At 42.1% G+C, this 20,290-nt stretch overlaps 1 protein-coding gene and 1 pseudogene across 4 annotated transcripts in view; one reads left to right on the top strand and one right to left on the bottom strand.

Annotated features, from left to right (window-relative positions):
- The window catches only part of SERTAD2 (SERTA domain containing 2), a 124,039-nt gene that overhangs the window by 85,609 nt on the left and 18,140 nt on the right, over positions 1-20,290 (top strand). For 2 of the 4 annotated variants that reach the window (XR_007718872.1, XM_050754829.1), the window contains exon 1: positions 206-709. The exons of 1 other annotated variant lie outside the window; for it this stretch is intronic. Coding sequence is in view for 2 of the 3 variants with exons in the window: in XM_050754829.1 (XP_050610786.1) it covers positions 567-709 (143 nt within the window). In the remaining variant the exon portion in view is untranslated. One more of the 4 variants, XM_050754830.1, reaches the window with a different exon arrangement.
- On the bottom strand, positions 3,839-4,432 carry LOC126934222 (40S ribosomal protein S10-like; annotated as a pseudogene).

The following is a 20,290-nucleotide window of genomic DNA, read 5'->3' on the forward strand; positions in this document are numbered from 1 at the left end:
CCTCACTTATAAGAATGTGTTGTTAGTGTATACTAAATCTTTTCACTAAAGTCTGTTCCAAGTGTTTCAATTCAGATTCATTTATATTTTTCTTTCACCAGAATCCAACTCTTAATTATTGTTTTTAAATATATTTTAATATCCTCTTTTAATTTTTATTTCATTTTTTCATTTGTTGGTTTGTCTAAGTAAATTTTAGAATCATGTTCAAGAATAAATGGAGAGTTAACTTCCTAAAGTGAAAACCACATCATGCCATTCTGCCATGGAAGATCTCTTAATGACTTCAGAACATAAAGGCTACACTCAGTGTTAACAGCCTCCAAGACCTTCCTAGACCTGCCCCAGCCAAACTCTCTAGTGTTACGTATTGCCACTCCCTGCCTGAAATTTACACTTCAGATCTGTACCCACATCACATGCTAATTCTCACCTCCCTATCTTTGCTCATCCTGTTCCATCTGCCTTTAATGACCTTGACTAATGATCTTGACTAATTCCTGTTTACCCTAAAATCCATTTCCTGGCCTCATTCCACACTGGCCAGGCTCTGCGGCCACTCCTGCATGTCCATTGTCATCCTGTGCATGTCTCTTACACCACATAACCCATTGCATCACAATGATGAGTTAATCTTCCACCTGAACTGGGTGGGAGCATCTCATGTTCATTTTGTATTTCTAAGACCTACCATGCTACCTGTCATACAGTAAGTCATATGGATGGAGTAGAGGAGAATATTCCAGACTGGAAATTGGGAGACAGATTGTTACCATAATCAAAGTGAAGGATAACTAGAGTATTGACTAGGGCAGCAGTGGGAGAAATGGGACATATATGGAAAATAAGAGAGAAGACTGACCGGGCTTTGTGTCTGGATGAATGTGAGGGTAAGAGAGATGGAAGATGCTTTGAATCTGAGATTTCCAACGGAGACTCCAGGTAGATGTTGTACCTTAACCATATTGAGGCATTTGGGAAGTAGGGGGCAATTTAAGGAGAATATGATTAGGACAACTTTAGATGTGCTGTGAGTTGGAGATGCCTTTATGATACCCAGTGGAGATGTCTGATAGCCAATGGGACATGAATAGGTTAATTATATGCTTTTATCATTCAAACCAGGACCTTTTTGAAATTGACACAGAATGCTATTAATAATTATGCCAGGATAACAAGCATAAACCAGGAATGACCCTTATAAACTGGGTTGCATGGTCTTCCTGTATAAAAAGGTCACATCTGGAGCTCAGAGAGAAAGGTCTGGAATGTAGTTAATGATTTGTGAGTCATTAGCATATAGGAGCTCTGAGAATGGGTGAGATTGCCTAGGGAGAGTTTCTAGGATAAGAGGAGAAAAGAGGCAAGACAAAACCATAGGGAATACTAATATTTGCATAGTTAACTATGTAACTGGGATTATTAACTGGGAAATTGTTTTTCAAAACACTTACATTCCTAAATTTTTCTGAGGATTCTAATATCCTAATCAGCCATTCCCATGTCTGCTCCCAACCCGACCATGAACCATGGCCATCTCCATCCTGCCCCTCACCACAGTACTTTACCCCTCTCTCGCCCTCTCTGCAGCCAGAAGTTTTTGTTGTTGTTGTTGTTGTTGTTTAAGTTTAAAACTACAGGTTTATAGGGAGGGCAGAGGTAGAGGAACCAACAAAGGAAACTACAAGTGGCCAAGGAGACAAGAACCAGGAGACTACAGTTCAACTTGAAGGACACCTTTTGAGGTGGTCAGTAATGTCAGATGCTACAGAAAGGCTAAGTAGTATGAGGAACTGAGAAGTGTCCATTGGCGATGCCATTTAGGGGTCACTGTTGCCTGTTTGTGGGATGGGCAGTAGAGTTGTTCTGCAGTAGGCAGAGGAAGCAGAAGGAAAAATAAAGTTGTGGATAGACAGAAGTAGCTACCAGCAGCATTCCTGCAGCATTAAACATGGGGAGGATTGATTCCTGTTTTAAAAGTGAAGATAGAATGCATTGAATCTGTAATATATTGATTGCAACAAGGAGCCAGTAGCAAGGGCAAGGCTGAATGTACAAGAGAGGGAAGAAATACCAATCTTCAGTCATATTGAAGCTTTTTTGCTCAGTCTTATTCCCTTGTCAGGAGCACCTGTGCTGTGTTGTAGTTGAATGCCACCAGTCTGTTCTAATAGGTGTCACGTTGACTTTAAACACTACCATCCAAATGTCTTTCTGTTTGGTTGGCTTGGGATCTACATAGTTCTTCCTCTTTTTCTAAAGACTGAAGATGGGAACATTTGAAGAGAATATAAATTTGTCTTCTAGTTGTATTGATTTGCTGATCACTGGTAAAGTGCTGATAACCCATCAATCTAGGTTTATGGGTTAATGTGATACATCCTTGTTGGTAGATTTAGAAACCTATACTGCACGCGAACCTACTCTTTTCGTACATATATGTGTGTCTGTCTATGGTGTCATGTGTATTAGGTGGAAAAGTGAGTTTTTACACCAAAATGTGTTTTAATCTTGAGAAGTTCCATTAAGAAAAAAGATGTTGAAATACAAACTGTTCTGTTTTCTGATTTGCTATCTCATAGTAAGCAGTTAGTTGTAAGATTGACTTCCTCAGAGGAAAGAAGGCAAGGACACCAGCAAAAGGAAAAGAAATGTTTAATTGCTCTGCAAAGGCCCCAACATGTTCTGAAAAGTAAAGATTTCAGGCTTAATGTGCATGGAACAAAAGGCCGTTGTGAGCTGTGTACAAGAGTTGGTGAGAGTTTGTATTCTGCCCCTTTTTTCTGTGGGAGTTATTTCCTGTTGTTGACTAGAGTTCTTTATTTAGAACCACCTAGCTTCAGAATGCCTGCTAGCTTGCAGAAAAGTGTGTACTTAAAACATAGGCTTATTTCAAGACAATCTCTTTGAAAAAAAGTCACACTACACATGCACTGAAACTCATGTTCCCAAAGGTCAAAATCCCCAATAAGAAGAGACATAAGAAGGAGCTGCAATGCGTTTCGTGTAGCACTTGGTGGTCACCTGAACACCTAGTGAAAGATTCTTTATGGGGAAACTGTGTTTCTATTTTTTGCTTTAAAAAAAAAAAAAAAAAAAAAAAAAAACAAGATTTCACTTTTTAGTGCTGAGTTCTTTGTCATTTTAAGGAAGTAACAAGAAGCCTTCCATATTTTGTGAGGAAGATTTATCCTTGTTAGCATGATAGAAGTTCTCCTGGCAGGTAAGAAATACACCCAAAACAGGCGTTGAACCACTTATTCTCTTATACTTGCGTGATGAGCTGGGCTTCCTATTGAAGAACTTTAGGTTGATTTAGCATTATCTTTGGATTTTACAGTCTAATATTAAGAGAGAGCGAGAAGGATAATATATCAGAACGAATGAGAAGAATAAATTGTTTATTACTGAAATAATGGGAAATAAATGAATGCTTGCAATACAAATATTGTCCAGTATTAACAGGTGCTAGAAGTTGTAGGAAAAAAAATCTTACACAGTTCTACTTCATGGGAAACATAAGGAAGAAAGAAGAGAAAATGTATTTCTTTAACTTATATTCTGAAACAATGAAATAATTAGAATACATTTATTTGCTTTTGATACTTTGACACTTTTTAAAAAGACATCACCTGTGTGTCTCTCCCTGATTCTATTACCCTCCTCCTATTACCAGAGGTAACTACTTTCTTGAATTTTTAAATCTATTTTCTATAATTGCATACGTATGTACCTATATATATACAGTGTTTTGCATGTTTAAAAATATTTTATATAAATGGTGTATATATTTTATAACTTGCTTTATTTTAGTCAGTATTTGTTTTTGAGATATAACTTTATATTTTGAGATCAACACACGATACATGGTACCTTTAGTTCTTTTGTTTTTTTATTTTAAGTTTTTTTGGCTGTAAGTTTATTCAATGCAAAATAATCCTCTCCGATTTTACTGAGGTGGCTGACTACGTCCACAACCAAACCCGCCTCTAAACTGGAATTCGGTTGCTGACCCAGCCCCAGCCTTGGCTTTCTTGTTGGCATCAGGGAGCACAGCACTCCATCTGTAGGTATCTCTGTAGGCTTCCCCTCTCATGAGTCTTGCACGTTGCTCACCTGCTAGACCTTTAGGCCGAGGCCTGCCAGCCTCTGGATGGCTGTGGCGTAGGGTGGCAGGCACAATCTCTGGGAGCAGATGAAGGTACCAGTAGAAATGTCTCCAGGCAAACTGTTCCTTCATGCAGCCTCAGGACTTGAGAGACTGCATGGCCTTCATGACATGAAGGTTGGGCACATTCTTGTCTGCCAGCTCTGGGTGCTTAGGCATGTGGACATCCTTCTTAGCCACCGTGACTCCCTTCTTAAAAAGGAGTTCATAAACGGCAACCCGGTTCTTCTTAGGCATCAACATCTCCGTGGCTGTGGAAAGATCTTTAGTTCTTTTTAACCACTGTAGTTTTCAAGGGTATCGTCTTGATGATCTTTCAGATTACTTACAATATTTTGCTATTATAAGCAATACTGCCACGAAGATTCTTCTTCTATGTCTCCATGGGGATAGAAACAAGAGTTTCTCTAGATTCTAGACTTAGCCCTTCTCATCCAGAATTCCTCGAGAGAATTAAACCCCAATCTCTTAAGGTATCTTTGAAGGGTAATGAGTTAACGTCTGTCCTGTAAGTCTGGAATAGTTCAAATGTTGAGCTGGAGCTGGAGATTGATAGCCACTCCTAGAAATGAATGTGCTAATCTCTTCCTAATTCTTCAGTTGGGAGGCTTGAAATCAGCCATGCTGATATCACAGAAATCAGCAAATGCTACGAATAAAACTTCCTTCCCTATCCTCCTAGCCGGTTGTTAAACATTTGCTAGCACACCACAGATTTTAACTTTATACCATCCTTGGGAGAACTTAGCAAACAGTCACTTTAATCTTTTTCTGTAGAGCTTATTTTTCTGTATGAGAAAGACTGTATGTGGCAGGGTGTGTGCATCTCCAACTTTACTAGACAGTGCCAAATTAGGCTGGGCATGGTGGCTCAGGCTTATAATCCCAGCACTTTGGGAGGCTGAGGCAGGAGGATTACTTGAGACCTTGGAGTTCGAGACCAGCCTGGCCAACATAGTGAGACCCCATCTCTACAAAAACACATAAAAGTTAGCTGGGCATGATGATGTGTACCTGTGGTCCCAGCTATTTGGGAGTCTCAGTGGGAGGATCGCTTGAGCCCGGGAGGTCAAGGCTTCAGTGAGCCATGTTGGCACCATTGTACTCCAGCCTGGGCAACAGAGCAAGACTGTCGCAGAAACAGCAAACAAACAAAGAAAATGCCTAATTATCTCCAAAGTGGTCATACCAAATTATATACCCACAAGTTTTATGAGAGTTTCTTTTTATCTGCCTTCTATCATCAGTATTTGATATTGGTATACATATAAAACTTTTATTTTTGTCAATTTGATAGCTATGAAATATCTCTTTATAATTTGCATTTTTCTTTTTTTGTAGAAATGAGGGTCTAGCTGTGTTGCCATGAGGGTCTAGCTGTGTTGCCCAGACTGGTCTCGAACTCCTGGCCTCAAGTATCCTACCATCTCAGTCTCCCAAGTGCTGGGATTAGCGGCATGTCCACTGATACAACCTGTTTTGCATTTTTTTTTTTTTTTTTTACTGATGAAGTTGAGTGTCTATTCCTGTGTTCACTGGACATTTTAGTTTCCTCACCCATTTTTCTATTGGGTTTATATGTCTTTTAAAAGATTGATTCAGAGGAGTTCTTCGTTAATTCAGAATACTCATCTTTTGTTGATTCTATTTCTGTGAATCACGTATATCATTTGACAATCTTTAGCTTGCCTTTAACTTGTTTGTAGTGTATTTTGTGTAAGAGATGTTTAACTTTAGTGTAATCAAAGCTATTGATCTTTTTCTTTATGGTTTGTTCATTGGGGGTTTTGTTTCTGAAGTAGTCAGAGTCCCTGCAGGAAACAGAATTCCACTGAAATGTTTCAACTAAAGAGATACTAGTGAAGGGACATTTTACAGAGATGTGACAAAAGTTGAAGCACAGAAGACAAATAACCGTAGGAAGCTGTCACTATCCTTAAGCCTAAAAGGGAAAGGGGAGGAAATGGTGTTGCTAGAACCCAGAGGGAGTTGTCATCCTGGAGAAGGGGCCACCTGGCAGAAGCTGTAGTTGTGGAGGGATGGGTACTCGCAGGTGAGGGCCCAAAGCAGGAAGGAGCAGGGAAGAAGTACCCCAGCTTCTCCACCTTCTGACCCATTGAACTCCTTCTGGTACCTTCCTTGTCTGAATCCAATTGGAAGCTAGTGAGCAAAGGAACTTGGGTGAGGTGGTCCCTAGATGTCAGCATTTCAAGGCATGGAGCCAAGCAGAGGCAAGTGGAGAATGAATCTCAGATGAACTATAATCAGCACACTTTCCTTGTCCTAAAGCCATAAACGTATTTTCATATATTCTCTCCCGAAAGTTTAAAATTTTGTTTTACATATTTAGATTTTAGTCTACCTGAAATATGTTTTTTTGTAAATATTAGGCACCTAATTTATTTTTCATACAGGTAATCAGGTGGCCCTGAGCTATTTATTTGTAATTTTTTTGAGACAGTCTCGCTCTGTCACCCAGGCTGGAGTGCAGTAGTACCAACATAGCTCACTGCAGCCTTGACCTCCTGGACTCAAGCAATCCTCCCATCTCAGCCTCCTGAGAAGCTGGGACCACTATGCTCAGCTAAATGTTCGGGGTTTTTTTTCTATTTTCTTTGTTTTTTTTTTGAGATGGAGTCTCGCTCTGTTGCCCAGTCTGGAGTGTGGTGGTGCAATCTCAGCTTACTGCAGCCTCCGCCTCCCAGGTTCAAGTGATTCTCCTGCCTCAGCCTCCTGAGTAGCTGGGATTACAGGAGCCCACCACCACGACTGGCTAATTTTTTTTTGTATGTTTAGTAGAGATCGGGTTTCACTATGTTGGCCAGGCTGGTCTTGAACCCCTGACCCCGTAATCCGCCCACCTTGGCCTCCCAGAGTGCTGGGATTACAGGCGTGAACCACCGCGCCTGGCCTGCTCAGCTAATTTTTAAAATTTTTGTAGAGACAGGGTCTCTTCGTGTTGCCCAGGCAGGGTTCAAGCAATCCTTCTGCCTCAGCCTCCTGAAGTGCTGGGATTATAGGCATGAGCCATCGTGCCTGGCCCTGAGCTACTTACTGAATTCTTTCCTTACTGATCTGTAATTTCACTTCAGTCATATATTACACTTCCACATATATGTGGTTTTGAACTCTCAATTCTGTTCCATTGATCTATTTATCTGTACCTACGTCAACTCTACCCTGTTCTAATTAGTAGAGCTTTATAATAAGCTATGATAGGACATGTCCCCTATCTTGTTCCTTAAGCTTATTACAACTGTGTTTGGCCCTTTCCTATTTCAGATGAATTTTAGGATTCATTTGCCAAGTTCCATTGAAGGAAAATATGGGATTTAAACTTCATTTAATTTGTTGATAAGTTTGGGGGAGAATCTGCATGTGTATAGTATTAAGTATTCTTGTCCCTTAAATGGTATGGCTCCCCATTAATTTTGATCTTTTCATCTGATGAACTTTTGGAAAGGTATTTGTTTTCTCACTTTTCATTTTTGGCTGTAATGAGAAAATAGTAATTCTGGAATCTTTATTCTCATCGCTGTTAATTGTTATTAAAACTAAAAAGCATGATGTCTCAGTTTTAAAGGGGCAACAAATCAGAATGGATTGAAAATGAGTATCTGATTAAAATTTTTTTCTACCTTTTTGTAATTTGGGCTTTAATTTCTTAAAGGAAGCAAAACAAATATGATGTTGAAATTATCAATATTAGTCCCACAAAAACGATTTTTCTGTAGCCCAGTACTGGATTGTGCTGCACTCTGTGTAAAGAGGCCAAATGAATAGCTCTGCACTCATAGTGAGGGAATCTGGCACTTTTTAAGTGAGATTTTTGACTTGTTGTGACTCTTTCAGATGTATGTTTTCTTTTAAATGAATCATCTTTAAATATATGCATTGTCTGAGCAAGTTCAGGATTGTAAAGTGTACATTTAATTGTAACAGAACAGAACAGCAGTGGGCGTCTGTGCTACAGATGATATTCTTAGGGTATTTGCTGCCATCCACTCTCCTTTCTAAATTTGGTGTTACAGATTCAACTTCTGTTTTTAAAAAGGGAAGTTGCAGATAGATCATTCACACTATTATTTTCTCCTTAAAGCCAGTTTCTCTGCCCATGTAAGGAGTTTCCTATAACCTAAACAAGACTTCTCTAAGAAAACCATTTTGAAACAAATATTACTTAGCAAGGTTAAATATTTTGTTCAATATTTAAAGTGTATTTTTGAAAAAAGCAATTGACTAGTTACACAAGTGTACCTAATGTGGTGTTGGTATCTGAGCTACTTGCTTTATTTTCTTCCTACTTGACTTTACTCTGCATTTCTGAAATTTTAGATATAAAAATTTAAAAACTGAAAACAAAAACAAAAGAGAAAGAAAACAAAAATTATACATTTTATTTTATTTTCATTCTTTAATTTGTTTTGAGTCAGCTCTGTTGCCTAGGCTGGAGTGCGGTGGTGTGATCTCAGCTCACTGCAACCTCTGCCCCCTGGACTCAAGCAATTCTCATGCCTCAGCCTCCCAAGTAGCTGGGAATACAGGCGTGTGCCACCATGCCCAGCTAATTTTTTTGTATTGTTAGTAGAGATGGGGTTTTGCCATGTTTGCCAGGCTGGTCTCGAACTCCCAGCCTCAAGTGACCTGCCCACCTCCGCCTACCAAGGTGCTGGGATTACAGGCATGAACCACCACACCTGGCTATAAATTTTAAATTTTATATATATATATATAATTATTATTTTTAAAGCAAAAGACTACTATTATTAGACAGGTTGGATAATTTTGAAAAAGTCTTGTTTATTCTGGCAACAGGTCTTTAAAAGACAATTGTACATTAGCGACTGAAAGGTAAAGCCTATGCAGTCTTGGCAAGTGTTACCTCTCCCCTAGAAAACTAATAATAATTCATGTGGCAAAGGGCTGATTCATTTTTAATTGTATATTGTGTTTACACTTAAACTGTATCCTCTGTTCACGTTTATTTTCTAATGATGCCTCATAGCCTAAACTTGAAGGCACTTCCTGGGCACCTATTCACATTAAAGCCTCGATTTATTTTTTTAACTTCTCTAAGTAGAATTTTTATAGCTGAGACTTCAAAAAATGGTTTAAATATATTATTTACATTACAAAAATCACCATACTTAAAAGTCCTCTTTACTTATAAGGTTTAAAGGTACTCAACCCTAGATAGTTTCTACAATAGATACAAGAATATGTAAACCAAAAGATAGAATTTAGTCTAGCCAATCATATAAATTTGCTTGATTTTAAAACATAGAAACATTTAGTATTAGAGTAACACTTTGGAAAAAAAAATTTCTGTCATCATTTTGCCATTTTTTCCTCAGAATTAACAGATAATATTCTTAACTACTGTCATATTTTTGTATTCCATGAACAAAAGGGTGTGAAGGTGACAGTGTTAAATGCTCATTTGAACCATTCAGGTAGCCATTGGAAAATTTGGATAGATAAGTCTTTTTTTTTGAGACAGAATTTAACTCTTGTTGTCCAGGCTGGAGTGCAATGGCGCGATCTCGGCTCACTGCAACCTCTGCCTGCCGGGTTCAAGAGATTCTCCTGTCGCAGCCTCCTGAGTAGCAGGGATTACAGGCACCCGCCACTACACCCGGCTAATTTTTGCTATTTTTAGTAGACATAGTTTTTTTTTTTTTTTTTAATTTATCTTCAGGTTGATGGCCTAAGCATATATTTTGGTTTTCTTCAACTCCTATCTGGCGTTTTTCTTTAACCTAAAAATCAAATGCTGCTGTGTTTTAAAATGTTATTTAATACTTTTCACTCTTAAAGTAAGTTGGCAGAGAAGAATCTTCATTAAAAGGTACAGAATGGTGGGATTCTGGCAATAATTTGGTGTTTATCTGCGAGGTTGTTCCCCATGTAATGATCCTGTTAAAATTAACTCTTAACAGTACATACTTCATGAGGGAAATTTTAGCAGGAAAGATTAACCTTTTGAGTTTATGAAGCCGGTGTAAGTCCTTCAGCATTCTTCATTGGTCCACTTATTGAGTGATCCTTATTGAATGCCTGCTGTGTTAGGCAGTGCTGTAGAGGCTAGAGACAGGGTGGTAAACAAGAATGACCGTGTTATGAACCTTACTGGAAATGAGTGAGGGGCTAGAGGATATGATGAATTTTATTTCTTTTTCTTGTGGTGGTTGTGGGTTGTTAATTCTGTGGGATAAAATGTGGTGCTAACAAGGCTAAGGATAGGCAGGGTTGGAGTTTTTTGTATAAGAAATAGAATTGTTATTCCATGACCCGAGTAGAGAGATGGAGCTAAGCAGCATCCAGTTCCTGGCCCAGCACTACCCTCCTGTTGGTCTCTGCACGTTGACTCTGTATTTCCTGGCTCTGCACCATCTGCTGTTTCTGAGGAGTGTATGCTCTTCTCAAGACGCTCAGCACTCCTGGCTTTCACAGAATGCTTCAATAAATGTTAGATCCAGGCTTCCTTTGACCCTAGAGTCAGCTTGATAAAGAGTTCCATTGGTGGGTCCTTCTCAGATCCTCTGTTTAGTCCTCTGAGAGGTGGGTAGTAGTACCTCCCCTGCCTATGGCACAGGGAAGGCATTATGAAGAGCAAACAAGTGGATCCATATGAAAGCACCTTGTGGCCGGGCGCGGTGGGTCACGCCTGTAATCCCAGCACTTTGGGAGGCAGAGACAGGCAGATCAACTGAGGTTGGGAGTTCGAGACCAGCCTGACCAACATGGAGAAATCCTGTCTCTACTAAAAATACAAAATTAACCAGGTGTAGTGGTGCATGCCCGTAATCCCAGCTACTTGGGAGGCTGAGGTAGGAGAATCTCTTGAACCCGGGAGGTGGAGTTGCAGTGAGCCGAGATTGTGCCATTGCACTCTAGCCTGGGCAACAAGAGCAAGACTCTGTCTCAAAAAAAGAAAGAAAATCGCCTTGTAAATTGCCCTGCTGCTACACAAACTTAGGGGGTAGGGGTATTTCCAGTCTCACAGCTGGGTGACTTGAACCCTAAGGGGTAACAAATCTAGAAGAATATGGATAGAACTGCTCAAGTCCATCTTCTGGACTTAAAAAAATAATTCAAAGAACATATTGAAGAGAGTACATCATGATTATTTGCATTTCTAGTCCTTTCATTTAGAAATATGTGAACATGAACTTGGTTTTATATTCTTCCAGACAAGCTGAGCAGCTTCCAAAGCATTTTATCTCATTTTAGCCTTAAAACTCCTCCATGAGGATAGTCACAGTGTAATCACTGTTTCATAGACTCTTACTTAGCTCTAGGGAGGGGCTCTTGAAATCTTTGAGTCCAAGTTCCTTTTTTTTGCCAGGTGTGGAAGCAGGCCCAGTACAGAGGGTCTGATTCGGCCTCCCTGCTCGCTGTGGCTGAGGAGCTAGCCCTGAAATCACCTGATTTAACAACCCTGTGCTCTTTTTTTTTTTTTTTTTTGAGACGGAGTCTTGCTGTGTCTCCCAGGCTGGAGTGCAGTGGCGTGATCTCGGCTCACTGCAAGCTCCGCCTCCCGGGTTCACGCCATTCTCCCGCCTCAGCCTCCCAAGTAGCTGAGACTACAGGCGCCCGCCACCACGCCCGGCTAGTTTTTTGTATTTTTAGTAGAGACGGGGTTTCACCAGGTTAGCCAGGATAGTCTCGATCTCCTGACCTCGTGATCCACCCGCCTCGGCCTCCCAAAGTGCTGGGATTACAGGCTTGAGCCATCGCGCCCGGCCCCCTGTGCTCTTTTGACCAGAACTGGTGCTTATCCTAAATGTGTGACCCAGTTGATTAAGAAACTAAAAAGTCATAGATTTATCATGGTTAAGTAATTAATGTGTACAAGATCTTCAAACTCCTAGTCCAGGACTTTTCATCTCACCAAGCTGGTTCCTGGGGGCAAGAAAGGTCTGTGCAATTTCTAACATTCATTGAAATTTTCTGTGGAAGCTAGAAGTGCTCAGTGCCTTGAGAAGAGTGAGAACTCCTCAAGAATTGTGGATGGCTTATAGACAGGAAGAAATACAGAGTCCATGTGTAGAGGTGATGTGTGTTGTGTAGGGAACTGGGGATAGGAGATGTTTCTGAGAAGAGACCACCAGTCTTAGTGGAGTAGTGTCCCTGCAGGAAGGAACCCTGGAGTTGTCAGAGTCACCAAGAAAGTTATTTGCATTTTGATAGACTGCACAAGGCTTTTGAAGATTCAGTGGAAAATGGAATAGGAAGGAAGCTAATGCCTAACAGAAGCCATCTTCTCCAGTAATAGTGAGAAGGGACTGATCCCGAAAGCTAGAAAAAAAGGAAATGGTTTTAAAAGCATTTTCTTTAAATATTGCCACGAAGATTGTGTTTCAGGTTTAGATTTACATATTGTCAGATTTTTAAAAGAGAAAAAAAAGTGTATCTTTAACAGACAAGTGAAACCTCCCTGAGAAGGTACAAAGCAGTCGTTGCAAAGCAGTTCAACGTAACAACATGGAAAGCTTTGCAAAGGGGCCTTCACTGGAGCTGTAGTTCTGCTTTTATGAATTGTGACTTCAGGGAGGAGCAGAAAAAAACCATGACAAAAGCAGGTGGAAGAAGAGATGGAGAAAATTTGCAGAAGTAGAGGAGTTCACTTGCTGCTTTGATAGAATTGTTTTAAATTGTTAGTGGCTGAAAAGGACTGAATCTGCCTGTGCCATCTTTGTGAGAGTATTTACTTTTCCAAATCATTGTATCCTCTATTGACTCCTTAATAATCATTTAGGTTATGTGACTTCCAGAACTTTATTTTGAAGATTTATTCCAATTTTCAGTTATCCGAATGATAAGTCCACAGTTAGGATCTCTGTATTTTCCATGAAAAGCTTATTTAGCCTAGCTGACTTTATATAATTTATTTAATATCTGAAACATTTATCTTTTTTGCCATAAAACCAAGACCAATATTTGCAAGGTATATAGATGGATGATCATTACTGGTATTTCAGGTGGAATCTGAAAGATAAAAATTTAATAAAACCAAAAGAAAAATGAAATTCAGTTCAAAACCTGTTTAAAGTCTTTATTTCTCAGTTTATATATCCAGCTTGCCCCTTGTGTTTTTGGTGTGTGCTAATTAAGTGCTAAAAGTGGCCTTCAGTTAGTGCACTAGTGTACCAGTCTATAAGATGTGAGGGCACAGAAACTTTCAAAAGAGAAGCAGTGAAGTGTAAACTAGTACCCAGAACTACAAAATGATGCCGAGAAGTACTTCTCTGAAATTAAACTCATGAGCATTTTTAAAATTTACCATCACAGTTCTATACTTATAAAAAGAATGTTTCTTTTCTCCCTAAACAGACATGTTCCTGGTAGTTAAATGTGGATGACTAGCCTAATTTCTTATAACTGTTCTAAAGTTATGTTAAATGAAAGTGAGAGGGAGAACTTCTAAATTCTGGATGAGGCTGTCAGAGTAGGATTATGTTAAATGGGATTTTGTTTTGAGATAAGGTCTCACCTACATTGGAATGCAGTGGTGTGGTCATTGCTCACTGCACCCTTGAACTCCTGGGCTCAAACAATCTTCCCACCTCCACCTCCTTAGTAGCTAGGACTATAGGCATACATCACCATGCAGGGCTACTTTTTTCATTTTTTGTGGCGACGGGGGTCTGGTCTCAAACTCCTGGCCTCAAGTGATCCTTCTGTCCAGGCCTCCCAAATTGCTGGGATTACAGGTGTGAGCCACTGCACCTAGCCCTTAAATGGGCTTTTAAATCTCCCAAAGAGTGAGAACAAAATTTACATATTCACTAAACACTTCTTATTCACTGAAGGGAACTGACTTCAAAAGTGCAGGAAGTGCCTTTCCTTATCCCCATAGACTTGAATTTCTAGGGCTGGGTAGAGACTGCTGTTCTGGCCTGTGTGTCACTCAGCCTTGGGGTAGGGGATTGCATAAGGGGAAGGAGAGGGTTAACCAGCAGGTGTTAACCACGTTGGCAGCTGTTGAAGCTGCCAGCTCACTTAAACTTCTTGGTCAAAGATGCCAGATTCTAAAAGTGGGGGAAGTGGGAGCTGTTTGTAATGTGTGCATTGATAAGATGTTACAGCCTTCAGAGGTATAAACGGATGGAAACCATTTCACTCCAAAAAACGCAGGTTGCTGGTCTCCTAAGAGTGCAAACCTTTGAGCAGGTACAAAATACAGACCTTATAGACTTCAGCAGAATCGTGCCTACCCTGGTGACACAAAATTGTCACTTTGACTTAAATCTTGTTATGTTATTCAGAAACACTGCACTTGGTGTAACCTATTTGCTAGAAAATATCCAAGTGTCACAAAAGTTCTGCAAGTGTAACTTCCTGCTTACTTTAATCCATGAATAGCAGTTTAAATTCACTTTAAATTCAACAGAGCTAATGCCTCTGGCCTCCTCTACAAAGATATCACAGGAAGAGATTATTGCAGCTTCTATTTCAATGGCTTTTCCTTAAAGTGAACACTGAAAGTATAAGTGAGTGGGTGGTTAGGAAACTGTTAGTAGTTAATGTCGTCTCTAAACTGCAGAACTCTGGAAATGAAAAATATCTTGGCTTCACAGCAAAATGTTTGAATGTTACGCCACTCAGGCGCAAACTGAGCAAGACCTGCAGAGGGCCGGTGAGCACAGCTTCCATATTATCTCATTTTGAACGCCATTATAATGAGACTTTGCAAAGATATCCACAAACACTTAGCTTTTGGCTTAGGTTATACTGTGTAAGACTTTAATTATACTAAGGGTCCGGTAAAAACCTTTTCCATCCTCCTCAAGGATAAAACAAGAAGCGTTGTCTCCTCTATCAACATTTTAGCACGTTTAATTTCGATGAGATCATCAATTTGATTGATAACAAATCATTACAGAACAGTTTAAACAAGTCTAAATTTCTCTTGATGTTAACGACTTACAATCACCTTTATGTTAGGTCTTAAAGCTTTATTATCCTTAAATACAACTAGCATAGTGAACCATTAAACTCTGAAGTGATCTGAAATGATATTGATTGGGGTGCCAGCCAAAATTTTAAGGTGCCTGCCTGCATTGCTTTTTACATCTTTACACTGAATGCACATGTAATTTTTAAAATAATAATTAATTTTCCAGTCGAACCATCTCTCTGGCCTCTTTCCCTAGTGCTCTTAAATTCTCACCATTTGAGCATACACACGTTCTCTTCCAACTAGTATAAATTTCGCTGGTAAATTTAAGTAGTTCCAAGCATAAGCTTACTCCACGGGAGGGAAAGGCCACCAACGTGAAACTTGTGGGCGCCTCCGACCTGGCTGCGTCTCCTAGCCTGGCTTCCCTCCTGCCGGGTCTGCACCGCGGCCCGGCCGACCCCGAAGGATGCAACTCTTTCGGTCCGGCTCCCCAAGTGCCGTGGACTTGGTGACCCACTTCGCGCGTCGGGCTGAGGCCACGAGGGCAAGGGACTTTTTCTGTCCCCGACTCACGGTTGGAGCCCCCATCCTGCCGTTCGGACCCGTGCGGGCCTCGGAGGAGTGTCCCGCAGCGGACCCCCGCCCAGGAACCCCGCAGGCAGCGAGACGGGCGCCCGGGCCAGTTCTCTGCCCCTCGCCCCCCGCGGGGACCCTGCCCGCCCCGCTGACCGGCCCCACGTTGCCAAATAGCTCAAATGCTTGTCATATTTGCGGTCGCGCGACTCCGCGGGCTGTGCACGCGCTGCACTCGCCGCCGCCTTTGTCACCAGCCGCTTCGTCATTCGCCTGAGCGCTTCCAGAGTATGGGGGGCGTTACTAGTGGCAGTGGTGGTCCTCAGGCCGGAGTGTCTCCTTCTCTCTCTCCTCCTCTTTCAGCCCGTCCTTACGAGAAAATAGGGGCGCGCCGGCCCGGGAGGGAGCTGGGGGCGGCGCTGCCACCCGCCGCCCCCTGCGTTCTGTCGCCCCTTCCTGCTCCTCTGGCGGCCGCAGCCGGGCTCGGCCTTTATCGCGCCTCCCGGGACCGCGGGGGAGAGGCGGGCCGGGGCGGGGCCGGCGGGGGCGGGGCCGGGCGGCGAGGGGCGGGGCCTGCGGCGCCGGGGCCCGGAGCTCGCGGGAGGCTCGCGGGCCGCACGTCACTCCTGCACGGCGAGTGCTGGAGCACGAGCTGCCGCTCGCTCGGTCAGGGCGCCCCCTCCGCCCGCCTCTCGCTTCCTCCTCTGCTGCCTGCCGCCGCCGCCTCCACCATTGTATAATGCTCGGGGAGCGCAGGCAGAGGACGGCGGAGTCTTAGCTTCGGCCTCGCCTGCTGCCCGCTCCCCGGCGCCACCCTCGGGCCCCTGGAGCGGGGCACTCCGCATGGAGCTGGAGTAGCTGAGGAGTGGGCGGAAACCCCTCCTGATGCGTTAGTTCCCAGGTGGAGCTGCATGTGGTAAGTTCTCCCGGCGCCGGGCTGGAGGGGATCCGTGGGCGCTGGGGCTCCGGGTGGATGGGGGGCGGTGTTGGGACTCGGCCAGGGCCGGGAGAGCCCTGAGGGCGGAGGAGGGGCCGGGCGCCGCAGCGGGAGGGAGCCGGGGACGGAACAGGTACGGGAGGAGCGCTCCCTTCCGCGGCCCCGGCCCCGCGCTCTCGGACCCCGGGCGCCTGCGGGCTGAGCCGCTGGGGGCAGGGCCGGGGTCAGGAGGGGGTCGGGAGCTCTGAGAGCCGAGCGGCGGGTGGGGGCGCCTGGAGCTGTCGCCTCTACAGCTGGGATGTGTGTGCGCGTTGTGGCGGTTGTGTTGTTGTGAACGTGCGAGACTTTTTAAGGCTCGGATTGCTGGCGCGAAGGCTGCTTCACTTTTGAGTTCCGTGGCCGGGTTTGCATCCAACTTGCTGTAGTGCGTTTTTGTGAATTTCCCGGTGTTTTTGTTTATGTTAAAAACGTCCCTTTCCACCCTCTTTTCGCCCATGCCCAAATGAATTGATTTGGGATCTATATGTATATTAAACTGAACGTCTCGTTGGTTTTTAAGTTAGAAATCTACAAGTCATCTTGGTGGTAACCGCCTATGACTGAAAGGGAGGGGGCTGAGGGGAGCCAGCTGTCCCAAGCTCTAGACTTTGTACCAGTAAGACAGGGGGTGTCGTCACAGGGCCACTGCATGGAGAGAAAATCGTGTTTTGTTTTGTTTTGTTTTGTTTCTTGGCTGTAAGTTATCTTACCTTTAGCAGAAGTGGTAGTAATGGATTGAGAATGGGAGTCGAGTTTTAGGTTTAGTTTCTAAGTTTCACGAAAAGATCAGGTATAGTTTGCATTGGAATAACTTTTTGCTTGCAAGCTGAGTCGTTTCAGGAGGTAGAAAGTTAATTTTCGCAGACACTGAATGGGGAGGACCGTCAGCAGAGTGAGACAGCCAGCCTCAGACCACAGCAGTTTTTATTTGAATCGAATTGGGCAGCCCCAGTTGGTCTTAGGGGAGAGAGTACATGTTTTCAAGCTTTGTTCATGAAATACGCCTTTTGATTTCTCAATATATGTTAAGAAATATCCATAATGTGTGTAAAGAGCCTAGAAGTTGTAGTCACCAGTAGGATTCCTGAGGCCCTAAGTGTTCACAGTAGCTTTTTGTAATTAGAGACTAGTCCCTGACAAGAGTGATGTGGGCTTTTGGCTTCGCTCCGCCCCTGAAGGACCGTCCACCTGAGAGCGTCTGGGCTGCTTGGCCGATGGGGGTTGGGGGTAGTTGCTCAGCTCAGCAGAAGGCATGTCTCACCCTGGCAGCTCCCATCCCTCCCCCTTTTTATAGAAGTCTATTCTGATATGAGTGTGCTAGGGTGTGCTGTGAAGATGAAAATATCCATCCTAAGATCCCAACTTCTGGAGTGAACAAGAATAGTTTGTTTGTGGATCTCTGCTTTTCTGTTTATTTTTTCAGGGTTCTTTTTTTTTTCTTTTTATTTAAAAGAGACAAATACTTAAAAGTTTTCCATCGACTTCCTTGGAGGTGTATTATATGTTAATATAAAATTTTTATGTCGTTCTTTAAGTTTGGAATCCTTTAACAATTTTTTTTTAACTTCTTTCACCCCCTAATTAAAATGTACATAACCATGTTGTTCTCAGATGAGAAATTTTATTTTGGAGTTGACATCCCCCAACCCCCTTTTTCCTTAACACCTGGCTCTTTTCCTTACCTCATTAAGACAGGTAGGGGAGAGGACTCACATTTTGTAATGCCAACCAAGTGTATGTATGACAGGAGGTGTCCTAGGGAACGGTTTTATTGTCAGGCGAATGTCACAACGTCTTAGGTTAACAGCTGCTCAAGCTTGTTTCCCTTGAAGAATTAAGAGAAGGATATTAATTCAGATTTAGAAAATCTTTACACTTCTATTTGCTGAATTGTCCCTCTTTAAAGTTTTTGTATTTAATTGAGAAGCTAAAATATGAATTTTGCCCAATTGCTACACACTGAATTATTACTGATAATGAGCATAGTAAAATAGCACATATTTTGATATTTTAAAACTCATTCAAATTTGTATGGCGACTGATAGCCTATGGCATCTCCTATTTTAAACAGGGTTTCAATGGCAGAGTAAGTTAAACACTACTTTAGAAAGGCACACACATGCATCACACACAAAAAACATTACAAAACGTATGAAGGCAGTTTGAAGATGTTCGAATGCAAAGACATAAAAATTTCTATTAATAAAAGTAGCATACTGCAAGTTATCAGTGTCCACTTATACTACAAAATATTTTACATTTTAGTAACTAAGAAAGGTGAAAGCTGGAACAGAAACTTTGAGAGGTTTCTTTTGCTGTGGTTTCTTGTTAAAGAGCACAGAAAAAAAGTATGAAGCTTTATTTTATATTTCACATATATCAACAGAATCAAGACCACTTTGTCAATATTACCTATGGAAAAAGCTATGTATAGATAAGAGTATTTGGGACCATGAACTTCAATTCACTCATAGAATTTTTAAAGCTTTTTGGCAACAGAAATTTTGTATTCAGTGTCATGGCATGTCCTATAGGAGATAGCTCTAGTTGCGGTAGTTTCTTGGTGCCTGAGAGAGAGAGCAAGCGCAGGCGCTGCCTCTGATTACTGAGTCCAAAGATCAGGTGTGTACTGAAGGCACCAGAAGGCAAGCTCCAGTTGATGTGAAAATGGCCTTACAATAAGGGTGACACCAGCTCTCATAGGTCTTTCTGTTAATACTGACTAGCAAAACATGAAAATCTAAAAGTGCCATGGCCAGTTTATATGCACAACTCATATATTTTGTACCTATTGTTAATAATTATTCATTAAGCAATTGATAGAAATCCACAAGCCAGGACTCCTGTTTAAGAAATGTGTGCCTATTTCATTTAATTTTAGTATGTTTGAAGGAAATGGCTACTAATCTAGAAAAAATGATTGTCTCAAATGGCCGGTGCAGTTGGTATTAAAGGCAAACTTCTGCCCTGTGTGCAGATGCTGGGAAACCCTTATGAACAGAACTGTCCCCTGGAGCGTCCGTCACTCATTGTGTGGAGCAGTGTCTTTCTCCATTAGCCCTGTGTGGCAGTTCATTCTTTGTATGAATCTGTGAATGGCATATGTCAGCCCAATAAGACGACATTCCTATTCTGAGTAATAAATAGACTCCTTGTTTTTTTTTTTTTCTCGGAGATCACGAGACAAACAAAACAGGATTGGCTGTCTAAAAATTTTCTTTGAAATACAAATGAAAATTTCAAAGTAAAATAATCACAATATATTTTATAATATATGATTTCTAATAGGACAGAACAGATACAGATACTTCCAGTTTCAACAAGCGCCACATATAGACAGCACAAACTCTTTGGAAAATTCTGCCCTCTCTGTGGTCTGAGGGATCCCAAAGCTGGAAAGACCCATTTGTCTTTTCTCAGAATCCTCTGTCCCTCATCTGAACTTAATGCTAGGATTCTTTGAAGTAAACCCCACAATTTGATTGATCTATTTTGGAAACCCAAGATCACCTAAGCTGTATTCTGCATCCATTGCAGTTTTCAGCTCAGAATGGAGTTGGCATCTGTGCTCCTGGCCGGCCTCTTCTTACACTTGCACACTGGCCAGAGCTGGCCCCTGCCTCCCCACAGGGACAGCAGATCAAGGGGTGCCTGTGCCCGGCCCACC

The sequence above is a fragment of the Macaca thibetana genome, chromosome 13 (assembly GCF_024542745.1).
Source record: "Macaca thibetana thibetana isolate TM-01 chromosome 13, ASM2454274v1, whole genome shotgun sequence".
In the NCBI taxonomy this organism is placed as follows: Eukaryota; Metazoa; Chordata; class Mammalia; order Primates; family Cercopithecidae; genus Macaca; species Macaca thibetana.